This window comes from Carassius carassius, chromosome 38, assembly GCF_963082965.1.
Source record: "Carassius carassius chromosome 38, fCarCar2.1, whole genome shotgun sequence".
Lineage (NCBI taxonomy): Eukaryota > Metazoa > Chordata > Actinopteri > Cypriniformes > Cyprinidae > Carassius > Carassius carassius.
The window spans coordinates 11,185,409-11,204,843 of record NC_081792.1 but is presented as its reverse complement, the minus strand read 5'-3'; the positions used below and the strand labels follow the sequence as shown (position 1 = coordinate 11,204,843).

General features: G+C 39.6%; 2 protein-coding genes across 2 annotated transcripts; one reads left to right on the top strand and one right to left on the bottom strand.

The window, feature by feature from the left end:
• Positions 1 to 832: 832 nt before the first annotated feature.
• On the top strand, positions 833 to 3,003 carry LOC132119305 (la-related protein 6-like). Its single transcript, XM_059529145.1, has 4 exons — positions 833 to 960; positions 1,071 to 1,175; positions 1,235 to 1,445; positions 1,880 to 3,003. Exons 2-4 carry the CDS (start codon positions 1,072 to 1,074, stop codon positions 2,987 to 2,989), a joined length of 1,425 nt encoding a protein of 474 aa, XP_059385128.1. The 5' UTR covers positions 833 to 960; position 1,071; the 3' UTR covers positions 2,990 to 3,003.
• A 5,737-nt stretch (positions 3,004 to 8,740) lies between these two features.
• Positions 8,741 to 14,608, bottom strand: LOC132119008 (vimentin-type intermediate filament-associated coiled-coil protein-like). The gene is made up of 2 exons (XM_059528750.1): positions 14,128 to 14,608; positions 8,741 to 9,572 (listed from the first exon to the last, which is right to left on the bottom strand). Exons 1-2 carry the CDS (start codon positions 14,340 to 14,342, stop codon positions 9,218 to 9,220), a joined length of 570 nt encoding a protein of 189 aa, XP_059384733.1. The 5' UTR covers positions 14,343 to 14,608; the 3' UTR covers positions 8,741 to 9,217.
• Positions 14,609 to 19,435: the final 4,827 nt, after the last annotated feature.

Here is a 19,435-nt window from a genome sequence, read left to right as displayed (position 1 = left end):
TGTATTGATTGACAGTGGTTTCATGTCTCTGTCTCCCTGCTGTAGAAAGATATTACAAAAAGAAGGTTAAATTTGGACATGCAATTCCATTTTCTACCAGTAGTGGTAAAAAGAAAGGTTGTGAAAAATGTCCACTGTCCCCCTCTATTGATTGACACTGGTTTCATGTCTCTGTCTCACTGCTGTAGAAAGTTATTACAAAAAGAAGGTTAATTTTGGACATGCAGTTCCCTAATCAGCCACTTGGGGTAAAATTAAAAGTTGTGAAAAATTTCCACTCTCTCCCTCTATTGATTGACAGTAGTTTCATGTCTCTGTCTCCCTGCTGTAGAAAGTTATTACAAAAAGAAGGTTACATTTGGACATGCAATTCCCTTTTCTACCAGTAGGGGCAAAAAAGAGGTTGTGAAAAACGTCCACGGTTCCCCACTGTTGATTTACACTGTTATCATGTCTATATGCCCTTTAACTAAAAAAACTATTACAAAAACACCGCCTACTGAGCTATAGCAAAAAACGAAGAAAGTTTGCACTTTCCCCACGGTCCCTAACTGAGGGCTCTGCTGAGAGCGTTCTCTCCCGGCTTTCTGCACATTGCGACGGCTTGCACGGGGCCGTGCTTAATATATCGAGGGAAAATATAGAAAAAGAAGGCTGTGAAACATGATCAGCTTTGCCCTTTTGGCGGTCACACTGTTTAGATTTTTTTAGGGCAATTCGTTTTGGAGTTATTGGCGTTTACCGCTGAATGTGTCACGAATGTCGAAAACAAAACCAACTTAACCGCGCTTTATTAATTTGTAATTTACACTCGGTCGTTTCCGAGCAAGCATGGCGTCGCCCGGTAGAGCTATTTTTTAATTGTGACGTAAGGACGTATAAATCAGTATTCTAAGAAGAATCACCTGTCTTCAGGTGATGTGTGGCGGTGTACGGGGAAATATATAGGGAAGACGTCAGGTAGGCTGTTCATAACACAGTTTAACTAGGCTACCTGCTAATAGCTTTTTTAAATTTTGGTCAAATAAAGTTCAGTCTTTATCAGTGTAATAAAAATAATCTGTCAACAGCATGTCTTCACCCGGTTTTACTGACATCTTCCATTGTGAAGTCACTCAGCAATCAACGGGGCCCTTCTCATACACTGATGACAGGCTAAATGATAGTTTGGACGGGTAAGCTAATGGATAAGTTTGAAATGTTTTTGAAAATACATGACAGAACTGTTTTTCAGGAGTTCAACTGAGTTGACCGATGTTTTTGAGGAATTCTGTGATGGGGAACTCTGGATTCCTCCAAATGATGATTTGACACAAAACATTGCTGACCAGCTTGAGCACTACCTTTCTGATGAGAATCTAGCAGATGATGCTTTCCTGCTAAAACATGTCCAAAGAAATAAGATGGGTTATGTTAGTTTGAAGCTGCTCACATCTTTCAAGAAGGTGAGCTCAAATAACCAACATCTGATTTGAAGTGTCATAATGAAATAAACTTTTTTTTTTTTTTTTTTTTTTTTTTACAGATTGTACTTTTAGTTTAAAAAAAAAAGATATATTTCATAAACTGATCATCTTAAAATACCAAGTCGCTGTGCACATATACATGTGGATTTCTATACATCTACATACTTTATGCATACAGATATACAGAGCAGGGTAGATCACCTACAAATTGTAATCTGTTACTGATTCCGAATTACATGACAAAAATTGTAGTTAATAGCACAATTCATTACATTACACATTGTAGGTTATGTAATCCGACTACTTAGTGATTACTTTTGGGTTAATTTTGACCAAAGTCTTTTATTGTTATTATATAACAATTTTATTATTATTGTTTATATAAAATATTGCTTTGATTTGTGTTTTCACAGATTAGAGATCTCACGCGTGACTGGCGCACCACACTGGTGGCTGCAAGAGCGTCTCCGCAGCTGGAAGTGAACGAGATGGAAACCAAGGTGCGACGAAGGACTCCATTACCCGATTGGCTCTTGTGCATTCCCACGAGCAGGCTACTTCTGGCCTGGAACTTCCTGGACTGTATTGGTCCGGTCAAAGATGAGGTAAACCGGTCACCGGGTGTGGAGCAGCTAGGCATCATGGAAGCCGCAATGCGGGTGTTTTCTCCCTACGGCACTATTTCATCTCTCCGCATTCTGCGCCCAGGAAAAGAGATCCCTACAGAGTTAAAACGCTATACTAAGAAACACCTTGAACTGGGGCGCAAAGTGTGTGCTGTGGTGGAGTATGAGTATCTGGAGGGTGCACGCAAGGCCTACGAAGCCCTGAAGAAAGAAGAGCAGCAGCAGGGAGGAAGGGGCATTTGTGTGGTCCTGCTGGGTAGCCGTGGAACTCGTAAGCCAGGATGGAGTCAAGGCCTAGTGGAGGAAGAGTCTGAGGAAGGTATTGGCAATGAGAATTTAAAAAAGCCAAACCGAAAATCCAGGCGCTTCCTTTATTCTCTGGAGGATTCGGCTGTTTGCAGCTCTTCAGAGTCCGATTTCGCCCCTGCCTCGCCCCGGCCTAACCGCAGGGTCTCCCGGCCTCAGGCCCAATACGGCAGCCCCCTTGCCATCCCGCGAATATCAACTTTCCGCTCTGACCCTTACAGGAATCCCCTTGGCAGTCCTGTAGCAAGCCCCCTCCTGCCTCGCAAGCTTTTTCCTTGCAATCATGTGACCTCTCCTCTGGCAACCCATCCTTTCAGCAGCTCGCCCACTGTAGCTAGTACATCTTCCTTGAGCAAGTACAAGGGATCGGGTGAGCTCTCCCCAGATGACTTGGGCTTCATAAGCAGTCCTTGGGTCCAGAGACGTAGAAATGCCGCCCAGGTCATTCAGCCTGAGATGGGCAACTCTGTGTCACCCAATCAGATAAAGAGGTCTTTAAGTGTCCTGGTTGTGCGCCAGCCTGTCGGCCCTGATGGCACTAAAGGGTTTCATAACTGTATTGGTAGAGGAAAGGTCCTGCTACCACACTAGCTCCACTAAAGATGCATTACTGTATGAGGGCAGTGCAACAGATGCACTTTTAATGCAACATAACTACTGACATGTTTATCTGTCCTTATAATGAAAATGGAATGTAAAAAAAAAAAAAAAAAAATCTAATTAAACCTTGAAATAAAGATGAATTTGTACTCCGATTTTCATGAATTGAATGTATTGTTTAATATTAGGATTTGAGTTACTGTATGTCCTGCATGTCCACCTTTTTCCTAACAAGCCTACTGCATTGTAGATTATAGAGGTACTTCTGGAAACACTGAAACCATTTCAAATCACAAAATTGTTCAACAAATAATTTGTATACAGATGACAAAGTTATCAAAACAAACCCCATTTGCACAGATCAGTAAAAACTCCTTAAAATGCTGTTATTCATTCTAGGCCAGTAATTGGCAATGTCACTTTGTAAAGAAACACTTTGCAAACATGTCATATGCATGACTTTTTCACAAATTGATGCTTTTGTAATTTACATACAGACGAAAGCTGTATCATTTTTAACTTTGCAATTTTTTATTTTAACGTGTTTCATAGTCGTGTAACTTAATGGCCAAATGCATACGTTTTCTGCTTTAGTTGGAAATGGTGTGTGTAAAGGCTGTTATATCTACAATATGTCCCATGAATAATTTACTGTAGTGTACTAAGGGGGCAATTACAGACTGAAAACCTTTTATGTTTTTGGCAGATCATTTACTCAACAACAGTGCCTAAATTCACAAACTGAACAATTGTCATGTGTAACTACTAAAACAAATTTGTGAACATAGTGACGTCATGTACATGCATATCACATGTTAGGTCTACAAGTGAGTGCTATAGCCAACTACTGATCTTGCATAATACATCGTTTTTAGTTATTTTCATGGATCCGTGTGAATAGGAATCAGTTTGACAATGCTGACGTCTGTACGGGAAACATTTCAAAACGAAGAAAAACTTTAGTTTTTAGTGGGCCATATTGGTGTACCAATGCATCTTGGAAATTGCATACAGGTGAGGAGACTATCAAAACGATCCCTGTTCCCACAGATCAATGAAAACAACTAAAAATGCTGTATTATCCATGCAAGGTCAGTACTTGGCAAAGTCACTTTATAAAGAAACACTAAAAGGCTTTAGGGGTAATTCATGGCCTGTTGTCTTAGTTGTTTTAAATTTCGTTTTAATGTTCAGTGGTTGAAGGGTGAATAAAGTTACCTCATTGTACCCAGTTTTTGAAAATGCTTATTGCATTTATAGAGCGAACCTTTCGCAGGGAAGTTCCCTGTTGAAAAAAAAACAGTATATGCTGTTGGTTTATGCCCATCCTTTGCTGGTTTATCCTGGTTTATGCCCATCCTTTGCTGGTTTATGTCGGTCCTTTGCTGGTTTATGCCGATCCTTTGCTGGTTTATGGCCATCCTTTGCTGGTTTATGTCGGTCCTTTGCTGGTTTATGGCCATCCTTTGCTGGTTTATGTCGGTCCTTTGCTGGTTTATGTCGGTCCTTTGCTGGTTTATCCTGGTTTATGCCCATCCTTTGCTGGTTTATGTCGGTCCTTTGCTGGTTTATCCTGGTTTATGCCCATCCTTTGCTGGTTTATGTCGGTCCTTTGCTGGTTTATGTCGGTCCTTTGCTGGTCTATGCTGGTTTATGCCGGTCCTTTGCTGGTTTATGTCGGTCCTTTGCTGGTTTATGTCGGTCCTTTGCTGGTTTATGCCCATCCTTTGCTGGTTTATGTCGGTCCTTTGCTGGTTTATGTCGGTCCTTTGCTGTTCTATGCTGGTTTATGCCGGTCCTTTGCTGGTTTATGTCGGTCCTTTGCTGGTTTATGCCGGTCCTTTGCTGGTTTATGTCGGTCCTTTGCTGGTTTATGTCGGTCCTTTGCTGGTCTATGCTGGTTTATGCCCATCCTTTGCTGGTTTATGTCGGTCCTTTGCTGGTCTATGCTGGTTTATGCCGGTCCTTTGCTGGTCTATGCTGGTTTATGCCTGTCCTTTGCTGGTTTATGTCGGTCCTTTGCTGGTTTATGCTGGTTTATGCCGGTCCTTTGCTGGTTTATGCCGATCCTTTGCTTGTTTATGCCGGTCCTTTGCTGGTTTATGCCGGTCCTTTGCTGGTTTATGCCGGTCCTTTGCTGGTTTATGCCGGTCCTTTGCTGGTTTATGCCGATCCTTTGCTGGTTTATGCCGATCCTTTGCTGGTTTATGCCGGTCGTTTGCTGGTTTATGCCGGTCCTTTGCTGGTTTATGCCGGTCCTTTGCTGGTTTATGCAGGTCCTTTGCTGGTTTATGCCGGTCCTTTGCTGGTTTATGCCGGTCCTTTGCTGGTTTATGCCGTTCCTTTGCTGGTTTATGCCGGTCCTTTGCTGGTTTATGCCGTTCCTTTGCTGGTTTATGCTGGTCATTTGCTGGTTTATGCTCGTTAATGCCCATCCTTTGCTGGTTTATGCACGTCCTTTGCTGGTTTATGCTTGTTTTTGCACGTCCTTTGCTGGTTTATACTCGTTAATGCCCGTCTTTTGCTGGTTTTTACTCGTTAATGCCCGTCTTTTGCTGGTTTATGCTCGTTAATGCCCATCCTTTGCTGGTTCATGCCGGTTGTTTGCTGGTTTATGCTGGTCCTTTGCTGGTTTATGCCGGTCCTTGTCTGGTTTATGCCAGTCATTTGCTGGTTTATGCCCGTCCTTTGCTGGTTTATGCCGATCCTTTGCTGGTTTATGCCAGTCATTTTGCTGGTTTATGCCCGTTCTTTGCTGGTTTATGCCCATCCTTTGCTGATTTATGCTGGTCCTTTGCTGGTTTATGCCGATCCTTTGCTGGTTTATGCCAGTCATTTTGCTGGTTTATGCCCGTTCTTTGCTGGTTTATGCCCATCCTTTGCTGATTTATGCTGGTCCTTTGCTGGTTTATGCCGATCCTTTGCTGGTTTATGCCAGTCATTTTGCTGGTTTATGCCCGTTCTTTGCTGGTTTATGCCCATCCTTTGCTGATTTATGCTGGTCCTTTGCTGGTTTATGCCGATCCTTTGCTGGTTTATGCCAGTCATTTTGCTGGTTTATGCCCGTTCTTTGCTGGTTTATGCCCATCCTTTGCTGATTTATGCCGATCCTTTGCTGGTTTATGCCAGTCATTTGCTGGTTAATGCCCGTTCTTTGCTGGTTTATGCCCATCCTTTGCTGATTTATGCTGGTCATTTGCTGGTTTATGCCGGTCCTTTACTGGTTTATGCCGATCCTTTGCTGGTTTATGCTGGTCATTTGCTGGTTTATGCCCATCCTTTGGTGGTTTATGCCAGTCATTTGCTGGTTTATGCCCGTCCTTTGCTGGTTTATGCCCGTCCTTTGCTGGTTTATGCAGATCCTTTGCTGGTTTATGCCAGTCATTTGCTGGTTTATGCCGATCCTTTGCTGGTTTATGCCAGTCATTTGCTGGTTTATGCCGATCCTTTGCTGGTTTATGCTGGTCATTTGCTGGTTTATGCCAGTCATTTGCTGGTTTATGCCGATCCTTTGCTGGTTTATGCCAGTCATTTGCTGGTTTATGCTCATACTTTGCTGGTTTATGCCGATCCTTTTCTGGTTTATGCTTGTCATTTGCTGGTTTATGCCCGTTCTTTGCTGGTTGATGCCCATCCTTTGCTGATTAATGCTGGTTTATGCCGGTCCTTTGCTGGTTTAGGCCGGTCATTTGCATAAACCAGCACATGACCAGCATAAAAACATACATAACCAGCATATGCTGTTTTTGTCAACAGTGTTACTCCCATAATTCGCACTTAGCATCAGGAAGAAGTACACAATTGAGATATTTAGCACTGAAGAATAAAAAAGTATTTATTTGTCAGAATAAATAACTCCATTTAACAAGTAACCATGCGTCTTTTAGGCTCGGCTTTATCTGTGGAGAAAAATGTTAGCAAAAACACTTCTGTGAAAGACACTAGCAATACAAATAAATGAAAAGTGAAAGTCGTGACATTTGCCTAGTATGGTAACCATACTTGGAATTGGTGCTCTGCATTTAATCCATCCAATCCATCCATAGGCAACTTGGGGTTCAGTGCCTTGCTCAAGGGCACTTCAGCCATGGGTATTGAGGGTGGAAGAGAGCGCTGTTCATTCACTCCCCCCCCCACCTACAACTCCTGCCAGCACTGAGACTCGAACCGGCAACCTTCGCGTAACTAGTCCAAGTCTCTAATCATTAGGCCACAGTTTGCATATGTAAAGTTACCATGCTGCAGTTCAGAAGCACATGCAACTCTTAAAACAAACATGAAAATATTGTGTAACCATCACATCTTTAACAGGACTTATGACACACTGTACATGAATAATGTCCCATCTTCGGTACACTCCTTCACTATGTTATGGCTCCCCTCCATCTGGCTTCCACAGCTTGACTAAATAAATAAGGGGAAAATATGACAACCTTGCATAGACTTGATTTTGCTAGGTCAAATTAAATGGCCACGAACAACAAAATTAATTTAGTGAAAGGCCTATACCATATATATATATATATATATATATATGCATGTATGTATGTATGTATGTATGTATGTATTGGCATCATGTTAGAAATAAAATAACAGTGAGGTCAGCTGTTTTGCGTGTACATGTGAAAATGTAACATGCTTCATAAATCAACAAACAAAAACAACTGCTTTTTATGCAGTTTTTTCGTTTTCTCAACCATGAGCATGCAGATGTGTCAGCAACAGCTTTAGTTTGCTTGGATTTGCTGTTTATCTGGTGAAGCTCTATTTTAAGTGCTAATTGTTGTAATAAGGCAGGCTCTGGGGGAACAACTTCACTGCAGAGATCTTTTAATTATATTCAATGCACCTTAAATTACAGCATACGATTTGTGTCACATTGACTGTCACTAACAGCAGCCTTCAGCACCTCGCTCAACAGCACAATGGTGGGATCTCAAAAACTCCTGTTTTGTGGATTACTCCCACGATTTACATCTATTATGAGTTTCCAGCACGTTAAATATGAAGTAACTTAAGTGGAGGAAAACACTTTCAGTTGTTCAGGAATGTTCTTCGTTAGCATTAAAGGGATAGTTCACCTGAAAAATGAAGATTTGATGTTTATCTGCTTACCCCCAGGATCCAAGATGCAGGGGACTTTGTTTCTTCAATAGAACACAAGCCAAGATTTTTAACTCAAACCGTTGCAGTCTGTCGGTCTTATAATGTGAGTGGGAATCGCAGCTTTGAGAGTCAAAAAACTTTCAAGTCAAAGGGATAGTTCACCCAAACCAAAATTTGAAAGGCATATTTAAGCTGTTTTCAGACATGTTTTGTAAAAAAAAGCCCCTAACGTTAAGGCTTGAATGATTTCCTGTATGTATTGTGTTTCTGAGGAAAGTATACACACTTTAGATATTTAGCACAGAAGAATAACAAAATAATTTATTCAACTTTTTTTTTTTTTTAATAATTCCATCAAACAAGCAACCATGAGTCTTTCAGGCACTGTTTTACTTTGTAACAACAAAATGTAACAATTAAAATTCACATATGCATGACAGCATATCTAAGCTAAACCAGAATCCATCCATCATTTGTACATTATCAATGACTGCTGAAATTGATCGCCGAGAGGCTTCAACAAAACAGCAAGCATGCAACCTCAGAGTATATTGCATCTCCGAAAATATTTTCCCAGATGCTCTTTGTAAAACAGAACTGGATTGTTGTTTTGTTTTGTTTTGTTTTTTTAAGAAAAGAAAGAAACAGTAGGTGGACTGCATGTAACAGGTCATTTCAAATGTAAATTTAAAAACATTCTTTTCTAATATTTATATAATGCAATAAATACAGAAGGTATAAACAGCTGAGAAAAATATCAGAGCATATGCAAATTTAAAGTTAAAAAGGGATGAATAAAACAAGTTATAAACCAAAATAAAACAACTAGTTAGACTTTCTTAAATTGTTTTTTTTTTGCCTGTTCCATTCAGTAATGAGAACTGAAGAGGTCTGAGGGACAAATCTATAAGATATGTTGCATACATGCATCAATTTGCGCATAGATTTAGCTAGAATTGACCAAGCATTCTCTCTTTACAGCAGAATCCCATTCACACTCCAGTAACCTGCATTATGATACAATGGATATTTTAACCAGACATGAAATCAGTTGTAACTATCAAAACACACAGGCTGCTAAACCTGAGACGAGGAGCGATTGAATCAAGACTCTCATACTGTGGTCCCAAACACAACCCCATCTAATTCCTGATCGTCAGAGTCGTCCTCACTGAGAGAGAAGTCTTTGTGGTTGGAGAGGCGGCTGGGGCTGCAGTTGGACTCTCCGTCCGTGAGAGAGCTGTTGGTCGTGGGCTTCCCCAAGTCACTGACAGGCCCCATCCTCTCTGCCTCGGCCATCTGGGCCAGCATGCTGTCCAGTAATGGACGACTTTTGCAAATGCTGTCCAGCAGCTGACATCGGTGTTGCAACTGTCCGATTAGAGAATCTTTTTCCCTAATCGTTTGGTTGAGTTTATGGATGGATTCCTCTGATTGACAAAGTTTCTCATGGAGGAAGAAAATTTCTCTACATGAAAAACAAAGAGAAAAATGTCCTTGTCAGCAAATTACCTTATTACAGCTGCAATTTACAATCAGAAAAACGTCATTGTTTATTCACCCTCATATTGTTCCAAACCTGTATGAGTTTCCTTCTTCTGTCAAATATAAAAAGATAATTGGAGAATTGTTGGTAACCAATAAAGTTGGTTCTCCATTGACTTACATAGTATGGAAAAAGAAATTCATATGGATTTAGAACAACATGAGGGTGTGTAGAAACACAGCAGCTATTTAATCACTGAAATGGCTGTCTATTAAGTAAACTTCATGTAAACTTCAAGTATTAAGTAAAATCCATGTCTTTTTCAAATTCATGTTTGAGGTTTGACCTTAAAAAACAAAAAGCAAACAGGTAAAGGAATAGTTCATCAAAAACATTTACATCCAAGGTGTAGATGAGTTTTTCTTTATCGGAAAAGATTTTTGAGAAATGTAGCATTACATCACCCACTCACCAATGGATGCTCTGCAGTGAATGGGTGCCGTCAGAATGAGAGTCCTCTTAACAGCTGATAAAAACATCAACATCATTAAGTCCTTCAATAAGATGTTTTTAAAACTAAACTTGATCTCGTCTGAATCGAGAGAATTATCCACAAATCAAACTCCATTTACAAGTGAAAAACTGTCCACAACAGTTCTTCCCAGAAATAATTGCGATAAGCGATAATATTGTCATTTTAAAGACATTCTGACCTTCTTTTCTCTGTAAACTAAGGGTGCACACTATTGCTGAAAAACACAATCACTACTCAGCAGTCAGATGTCCATATGCACAAAGGCTGAAATGTATTTTGTAGAAGAATTTTTAAAAATTTGAACTAGCAACTCATGACTACACCATGTTATGTACAAGATGCAGCAAAAGACGCAGGTGCAAGTGGAATGTACAAAACATGGTGACATTCATTTCTAAGATTTGAAATTGCGTCACCAAAAATGATTGATGTCATGTACATATATTGCGCGATAAGTCGATATATTGATTATCGTGACAAGCCTAGTGAAGGGACAACAAGGGGATGGGCTGTTTCACTGGATGAAGCTTTATTATGGACTCGTATTGTAGCCTAAAGCGACAGTTTGATTTGTTTTGTTTTTAAACACACAGGTTTTGACTTCACAAGATGTTAACTCATGGGCTGGAGTGATGTAGATTCTTGTGGATTACTGTGATGTTTTTATCAGCTGTTTGGACTCTCATTCTGACGGCACCCATTCACTGCAGAGGATCCATTGGTGAGCAAGTGATGCAATGCTACATTTCTCCGAATCTGTTCTGATAAAGAAAAACTCATTTACATCTTGAAAGGCCTGGTGGTGGTAATAACATTTTCATTTTGAGGTGAACTATTATTCTCTATGCGACGTTTTCTACAAAGTCCCTCCTTCCGACAAGAGCAGTCTGCTCTGATTGGCCAACTGACCCAGTGCATTGTGATTGGCTGAACACCACAAGCACTTGTCGGAAATGTAAAGCCCCTTTCCATAATCGTGAGCTCATCTTTCAAAATAGATTTAAAGACAGTTAATAATGTCCTTAGTTTTACCATCAGTTCAAGCCCGAAAGAGGAACAGAGTGGTGTGACAGACAGTGATGAAGCTCGTATGTGTTTGCAGTACACAAGACACGGACGGTTAAGATAGCGGACTTCACTGTGTGACCCTCTCTCTCTCTTTCACACATACGATACGCAAAACTCTGCATTTAACATTCAATACCAAATACTTAAACTAATAACAAAATATACTAACATTAGCTGATTCAGAAGCGCCAGATTGTTGTAGCAAAGTCAGAATGACCAAGGGACCAAGGTTCATGAAACAGTAGTCCATAAAATACGTTGCTGTTCTGTTGTAAGTAATCTTAAAGATTCCTAAATGCATCTACTTTCTGAAGACCAAATAAAGAGCTTTTGTTTTCGCTTAAACACACACAGCATCTCCCTGACATGACTGCTTCAACACTAACTGCGGTTACTGAATCCACACATTCTTCCTTTGCGTGAAGGGCGGCATTACGCAAATATTTCCTCACGGTGACATAGACGTGGGGGTGTGTTAGAAAGAGGCATTTTAGGGGGGCATGGCAGAGTCTTAACTTTGATAAAGAATATCTCTTTGGATTTGAGACTTTGATTGCTTTAAAGTTGAACGTTAAAGTTTAAACATTAAAGTTGCTTCAGGAAAAAAAAACATCTGCTAAATGACTCCGTGTGAGTGTAACTGTTACAGAAGGACGTTTGAGATTCTCAAATTTAGGGACCATATCTAAAGTTACATTTTCTTTATTTGAGGAGAATGACTTGCAGTCAAACAACTGTAAACGGTTCATCTAGGTGTCAACTACAATGCACACCTTTTACATTTTTGATATCTATTAAAATAAACTCTTAAATCATATGTAAAAATATATATATATATATATTTTTTTTTTACTACCGAATGGGCTCAAATTCAAATTTAAAGGGATTTGAAAATTAATTTTGATATGTTTTAGCTTACCTCAAAGGCATCCAAGATGTAGGTGTCTTTGTTTCCGCAGTAGTTTAAATTTCGATGTTTTTAGGTCAAACCGTTCTTGTCTGTGACTCACATAATGGATGTCTATGGTCACCAACTCAAAGAGCATGCACAGATGAGTCCAAATTAAACAATTCCCCATCGTAAGTACACATTGATGACCTAAGACACGAAACGAGCGGTTTGTGTAAGAAAACGAACAGTATTTATATCGTTTTTACCTCTTATACACAACCACGTCCAAGTGATCTGAGGGCGCGCGTGCTTCCTGATGTGAGATGGGTGCGAAGCGCTCTGCTTAGTCTGCGCAAGCGCGGAAAGTGCCGGAAGTGAACTCTCACGCATGAACGTCACTCATGTTTACACAGATTTCGTAAGTGTTACCTTTTACTGTGAAGATCTAAACATATACGACGACGAGGACATTGACGAGTATCCCATCACAAACCTGCATGACTGAAGATCCTGAGTTTTCTCCACTGTTGAGTCGCAGCGTTTTACACGTTGTGTTTTGTTTGCCACGTATAAACTGGAGGCGACGTCCAATGCCAGAGGGACCCAATGGCACGCTGTCAATAGAGTGAGTAATGTGTTGTATTTTTATTATAATCGCAACGATTATAGGGTGCATTATATACAAATTAATTAATTACAATTACTGCATTATATTTCAGACCGTGCAGATTGGTGGCGTATCGTGTGGTAAACCGCAAACAATGAGTGACGGTCATGCGCGAGAGTTCACTTCCGGCACTTTCCGCGCTTGCGCAGACTAAGCCAGAGCTCGCAAACGTCTCACATCAGGAAGCACGCACGCACTCAGATCACTTGGACGTGGTTGTGTACAAGAGGTAAAAACGATATAAATACTGTTCGTGTCTTAGGTCATCAATGTGTACTTACGATGGGGAATTGTTTAATTTGGACTCATCTGTGCATGCTCTTTGAGGTGGTGACCATAGACATCCATTACGTGAGTCACAGACAAGAACGGTTTGACCTAAAAACACCAAAATTTAAACTACTGCGGAAACAGACACCTACATCTTGGATGCCCTTGAGGTAAGCTAAAACATACCAAAATTTCGTTTCAAAGTGAACTATCCCTTTAAGGCTCAATAGCACCCTGGTAGAATGACTTAGCCCTAAAAACAACTGAAAACTTTTACATTTTTGATATGTATTTAAATAACTGTAAATCATTTGTTAAAAAATGCTATTTTTCACTACCGAGTGGGCTCAAGTGCAAAATATGCCATAATTTAAAGCTCAATAGCATTTGAGTAGAATGATTTAGAGTAATGAACAAACTGTGAACTGTTCATCTAGGTGTCATCTATAATGCACACCTTTTAAATTTTAGATAATTATTAAAATAAACACGAAATCAAATGCAAAAGTTGCATTTCTTAACATGATTCGCAGTAGATTTTAATAAATATTAAAAACGTAAAAGGTGTGCATAATAGTTGTCACCTATATGTACAACCTACAGTTGATTTTATGACTGCAAGTTATTCTCCTCAAATGCCACTGAAGTCAGAAAAGTATATACCAATATCGTAACTTCATAGACAGTCCCTAAATTTTTGATATTGATTTATGCCAGTGGCTTACGTGCGGTGTCAAGTCCCGGTTATTCTAAAATAGTACACGTAACAAGTTATTTATTATTATTAATGATAATAATAGAAAAAAGAAAACAAGCCCCGCCCCCTCACAGCAGCTCTTATTCTGATTGGTTAACGGCGGTCTGTTTTGCTTTTTAAACAGTCAAGAGCTGTCATATAATGGTTTCTAGATCACAGTGATATCTGTTACATATCTGCTATATTTTACTTCAGGGATATTGCGATATATTGCAAACGTCGCCTACAGCAGCTTAACTGAGCTTTCTGATTTAGCAAACGCACGGTTTTGATGCCAGGTCATAAAATAGTATGCATCTCCAGAAGGACACGACTGTGTTAAAGCAGTGAATATATTCTTTCCCTCACTTGTCCTTGGCCTCCGTGATGTCTTGCGTGGCAGCTCTCAGTTGCTCGTCTTTGCGGATGAGACTCTCGGCCTGCTCGCGCACGGTTTTCTCCGCGTCCTGCAGCCTGTGCTCGAGGTCCGTGACCCGCCGGTGCAGCGCCGCCAGGTGCGCGTTCGCCTCGCGGATCTGCACCGGCGACGGGGACGACATGTCCGCTCTCTCTCTCTCTCTCATCCACTGATCATCTCGTGTGGGATGAGTCAGGACTGAGTGATGCTGAACTCTCTCAATCTCAGCACGCGTGATGCTCCAGCAGCCGTCTTCTTCTTCAGTGAATCTGTGATGCAGTAACAGTCGGCAGTGCGCGTTTAAATGCAGCGCGGAGGTTTATGACATTGTGCTTTATAAGCAGCTGTCGCAGTTTTACTTGCTTTACAGCCAGCTGACGTGTCATCTGCACCAACTTCTTAGCAACCTGTAGCTGCTGACCCGGAAATGATATTTAGAGCTAGTGGCCAATCAGAATAGCCGACACAGAGAAAAACAGTGATTACAAACTGCACTTTCCTCCTGTACGTTACATTTATTCAAATGTATTGTCCAAACGATCGCCTTTTGATTCTTTTTGTTGTTGTTGTTGTTGTTGTTGTTGTTTGTTTGTAATGTAGCTACTGATATCCTAACTAACCTTTTGTAATATACCCGTTTCATTTTGTAAAACATAAAAAAACAACTTTTTTAGTGTACTTTTACATAGGCTATTACTTTTCTCATCAAAATAAAAACAAGACTTTAATGGGGTAGTTAGTTTTATTTATTTATTTATTTTTCTTTGCAGGGTGAATCTTTCAGAAAACTTTTTTTTCAGAGAAGTTGTTACAGGTGAATGGCAAAATGAAGCCAGCAATTTAACTTGTTTTTGCCTAGGTAATATCTGTATTTACACATATATGCTTTTAGCCATTTCAAGAGATAGTTGCAGTGTTACTTTAGTGTCACTGAGATACTATTATAGTTATTATTATTATTATTGTTATATTTTCTGCTTTCATGTTAATTTAATAAAATATGTATTATTTATTTTTATTCGTTTTTATTTCAGTTGTAGTTTTTTATTTTAGTTTTATTTTAATTTTAGTAGAATTAAAAAAGTGAAAATTATAAAGTTAGTTTATTTTTTTTTATTTTTCTTTATCAATTTTTTTTTTTTTTGTGGTTTTAATTTTAGTTAACTTTAATATATAAATTTAGTGTTTTCCACACCATGGCAACGGTGTGAACAAGACTAGATCCACAACAGCATTAGAAGAAAGAAGTCAAAAAGAAAATATTGCGATAAATATATACAGCAGAATTAGTTGCAATAATTATGGCATTACAATGGGCAGAAGATGTTAGACCCAGGGGCGTAGCCATCTTTTCAGAAGTGAGGGGGACAGAAATTACACACACACACACACATATATATAACCTTTACGATATAACATTTCTGCAATCTATATAGCCTACTAGTCAACATTTTTTTTTAACAGTAAGATTTTTTTATGTTTTGAAAAGTCTCTTCTGCTCACCAAGCCTGCATTTATTTGATCCAAAGTACAGCAAAATCAGTAATATTTTGAAATATTTATACTATTTAAAATAACTATTTTTACTATTTGAATATATTTTAAATGTAATTTATTCCTGTGATCTAAGGTGAGTTTTCAGCATCATTCCTCCAGTCTTCAGTGTCACATTAATCAGAAATCATTCTTAATATGCCTATTTGATGATTATCAATATTTAAAACAGAGGAGTAATTTTTTTCAGCATTCATTGATAAATACAAGGATCCACAAATCAGCATTTTTGTGAAATAAAAAGCTTTTGCAACACATTATACACTAAAGCTTACTCAGTGTGTGTGTGTGTGTGTGTGTATAAATTATAGGAATTAATACTTTTATTTAGCAAGGATTCTTTAAATTGATAAAGACATCATTTTACAAGAGATTTCTATTTCAGATAAATGCTGCTCTTCTGAACTCTCTATTCATCAAAGAAACCTGAAACAATTCTACTCCGCTGTTTTCAACATTATCATAATAAGAGTTTTTTTTTTTTTTCTTTTTTTTAGCAGCAAATCAGTTTATCAGAATTATTTCTGAAGGATCGTGTGACTGGAGTAATGATGCAAAAAAAAAATTCAGCTTTGAAATCTCAATAAATTACATTTTTGAAATATATTCAAATAGAAAACCGCTATTTTAAATAGGCTAGTGAAAATATTTCAAAATTTCACTGATTTGCAGTACTTGGATCAAATAAATGCAGGCTTGGTGAACAGAAGAGACTTCTTTAAAAAAAACATTAACAAGCTTGCTGTTCAAAAACTTTTGACTGGTAGTGGATACTAGAGGCAACTTAAATTTTTCTTTAATTTCTAGCTTTTAATTGGCTTAGAAATATATAACTGCTGGACATTAACAATTAATAATGATTTGTTTATACAATACAAACACTTTTTATCACATAATAAGGCAGAATAGTTTCTATACTGTAAAAAATGTCAATTAGCACTGCATTGTTCATATACTTTATTTATCACCTGCTGGAGATTTTTTTGGACTTGGAAAAAACTAAACCGAAAACAGCTGTTTTCATACACGATAGCTGGGCGCTGTTGTCCATATTAGGAGTTTCCTGGTAGGACTTTATGCGCGAGCGCGCCCTCCGGCTTCGAGTATAAGTGAAACACACACACACACACACACACACACACACTGCAGGAGAGTTTAGTGCTCCGTGATGTTCATTTCACCTTCTGGGTCCGAAAAAAACATCAGGTAATTCGCAGACTATCCTGTCTCTTTGAGTTTAAATCTATATTTATTCACACCAGCTCTTGAAAACCTCTATACGAACACACCTGCCCAAAAAAGTGTGGGGGACGAATTTCCGTGATGATAAAATTGGGGGGACATGTCCCCCGCGTCCCCCACGTAATCTACGCCTCTGGTTGACCAGAGGTGTATGTTCAGTCTCTATGGCAACAGTTAACAGTATTGTATCACATCAGACCATTAGAGAAGACACAAGTGTGTGTGTTTGTGTGTGTGTGTGTTACGATCTCTAGCTGGAGTGCCCGTTAGCTTCACTAGAGGTCACTCCATTACAGACTCTTGCCACTTTACCCTGGACTTCATTCCCCATAATCCTTTGCCTGGACTCATCATCACTGATTGCAGTCACCTGTGTCATTACCTCCTTTGTCTCACCCTATTTATAGCCTGGTTTCTCTTTAACATTGTTCAGTATTGTTTAGCCCTAGTTCATGTGTTTTCCATGTGAAATGCCTTGCCTTTTTGACTCTGGACTGTTATCTTGTTTCTGATTGTTTGCTGCCTGTCCTGACCATTGCTTGTTTCTAGGATCACTCTTTTGTCTGCCGAGGGCAGGGAGCCTCATGGTCTCCAGAAAGCCCCACGCTGGTGATGGCCAGTCCAGTGTTACCATTCTCCATCCCAGAGTCTCGTCCCATTGTGTCATCCATGTCCAGTGTCTCAACACCTGTTTACTGCTGTTTGACCCTGCCTGTTCTGACCACTCTTGCCTGCATTTGGACCCCCAACTGCGTTGCCATGCTCCCCATGTTACAGTTTGTGTGTGTGTGTGTGTGTGTGTGTGTGTGTGTGTGTATGTATATATACAGTGGGTATAGAAAAGAATCACCTCCCTTTAAAATAATCAATTTTTTTGCTTTGAAGTCTTTGGACACAGTTTTTGTTTTATCCAGCTGTATTTACTCAGTGAAACTTATAACATCCAAGTGAAAGATAACATGTCAGGAAAAAAAATAAAAAACAGAATCACAGAGTTGCAAAAAGGATCATTCCCTCTCCTAAAATCAGGTGCAGCTAATAAACTTCTCAATGGCACAGAAAGCCATTTGGCTTTTAACTGTGATCAGCTGTGCTCATTTTGATCAGCTCAGCATGAAAAGAGTTTTCCTGGAGCGTATCAGTCCTTGCTAGTGCAACTGAAGCAAACCATCAACTGTGTGTGGTAAGGAACTGTTAAAAGATCTCTCAGAGGATAAATGCAGTGAAGATGACTGTACTGCCCAGGTTTCTTTATTTATTTCAAATGATTCCCATTTGTCTCCCCAAATCCTATTTTGCTCAGTTGGACCGCTGTATCTCTTTGTTCATATGGAACAAAAAACCTGCACGTATGAAGAAAGCAAGCCTGGAGAGAGCTAAATCTGATGGGCGTTTGGGTTTACCTAATTTCTTGTTTTATTATTGGGCAGCCAATATTGTTAAGCTGACATACTGGATAACCATGTTCGCAGATAAGGAGTGTCCAGTCTGGACTGATATGGAACTGAGAGCTACACTCCCAGTTTCTCCGATTTCGATCTTAACTGCCCCTCTCCCACTAAATATTAAATTAACTGAGCTGAACTCAAATTTGGTGGTTCAGAATTCGATTAAGTCTGGGGTCAATTCAGGAAACATTTTAATTTGATAAATACATGCTGGGAAGTCGTGGCCTAATGGTTAGAGAGTCGGACTCCCAATCGAAAGGTTGTGAGTTCGAGTCCCGGGCCGGCAGGAATTGTGGGTGGGGGAAGTGCATGTACAGTTCTTTCTCCACCTTCAATACCACGACTTAGGTGCCCTTGAGCAAGGCATCGAACCCCCAACTGCTCCCTGGGCGCCGCAGCATAAATGGCTGCCCACTGCTCCGGGTGTGTGCTCACAGTGTGTGTGTGTGTGTGTTCACTGCTCTGTGTGTGTGCATTTCGGATGGGTTAAACGCAGAGCACAAATTCTGAGTATGGGTCACCATACTTGGCTGAATGTCATGTCACTTTTCACTTTCACTTTTCACTTTTCTCTCCAATAATGTTTAATCATCTTTTTGTACCATCTCAAATAGACCATTCATTTGCAGCTTGGCACAGAAGTTGCTTGGTCTTCTTTCGAGATCTCTTCACTAAGGATGGCTTTGTTTCATTTAAATCTTTATGTGAAAACCATAATTTACCTAAGTCTCACCACTTTAGATACCTTCAGGCTCGGAGTTTTGCCTCAAAATTTTTCTCAGGATACCCATCTCCACCCTCTAATGACCTACTGTATTTAGTTCTTAATGTGAGTCAACCTACTAAAAGAGCAATATCAAAGATCTATGCATTAATTCTTGATAGCTGCCCTCATACATGGGACAAAATCAGGGCAGCGTGGGAAGGAGAGTTCGGAGAAATGATACCGGAAGACATCTGGAAAAATACCATACAGCACATACACACATCTTCTCTCTGTATTAGACATGGCTTG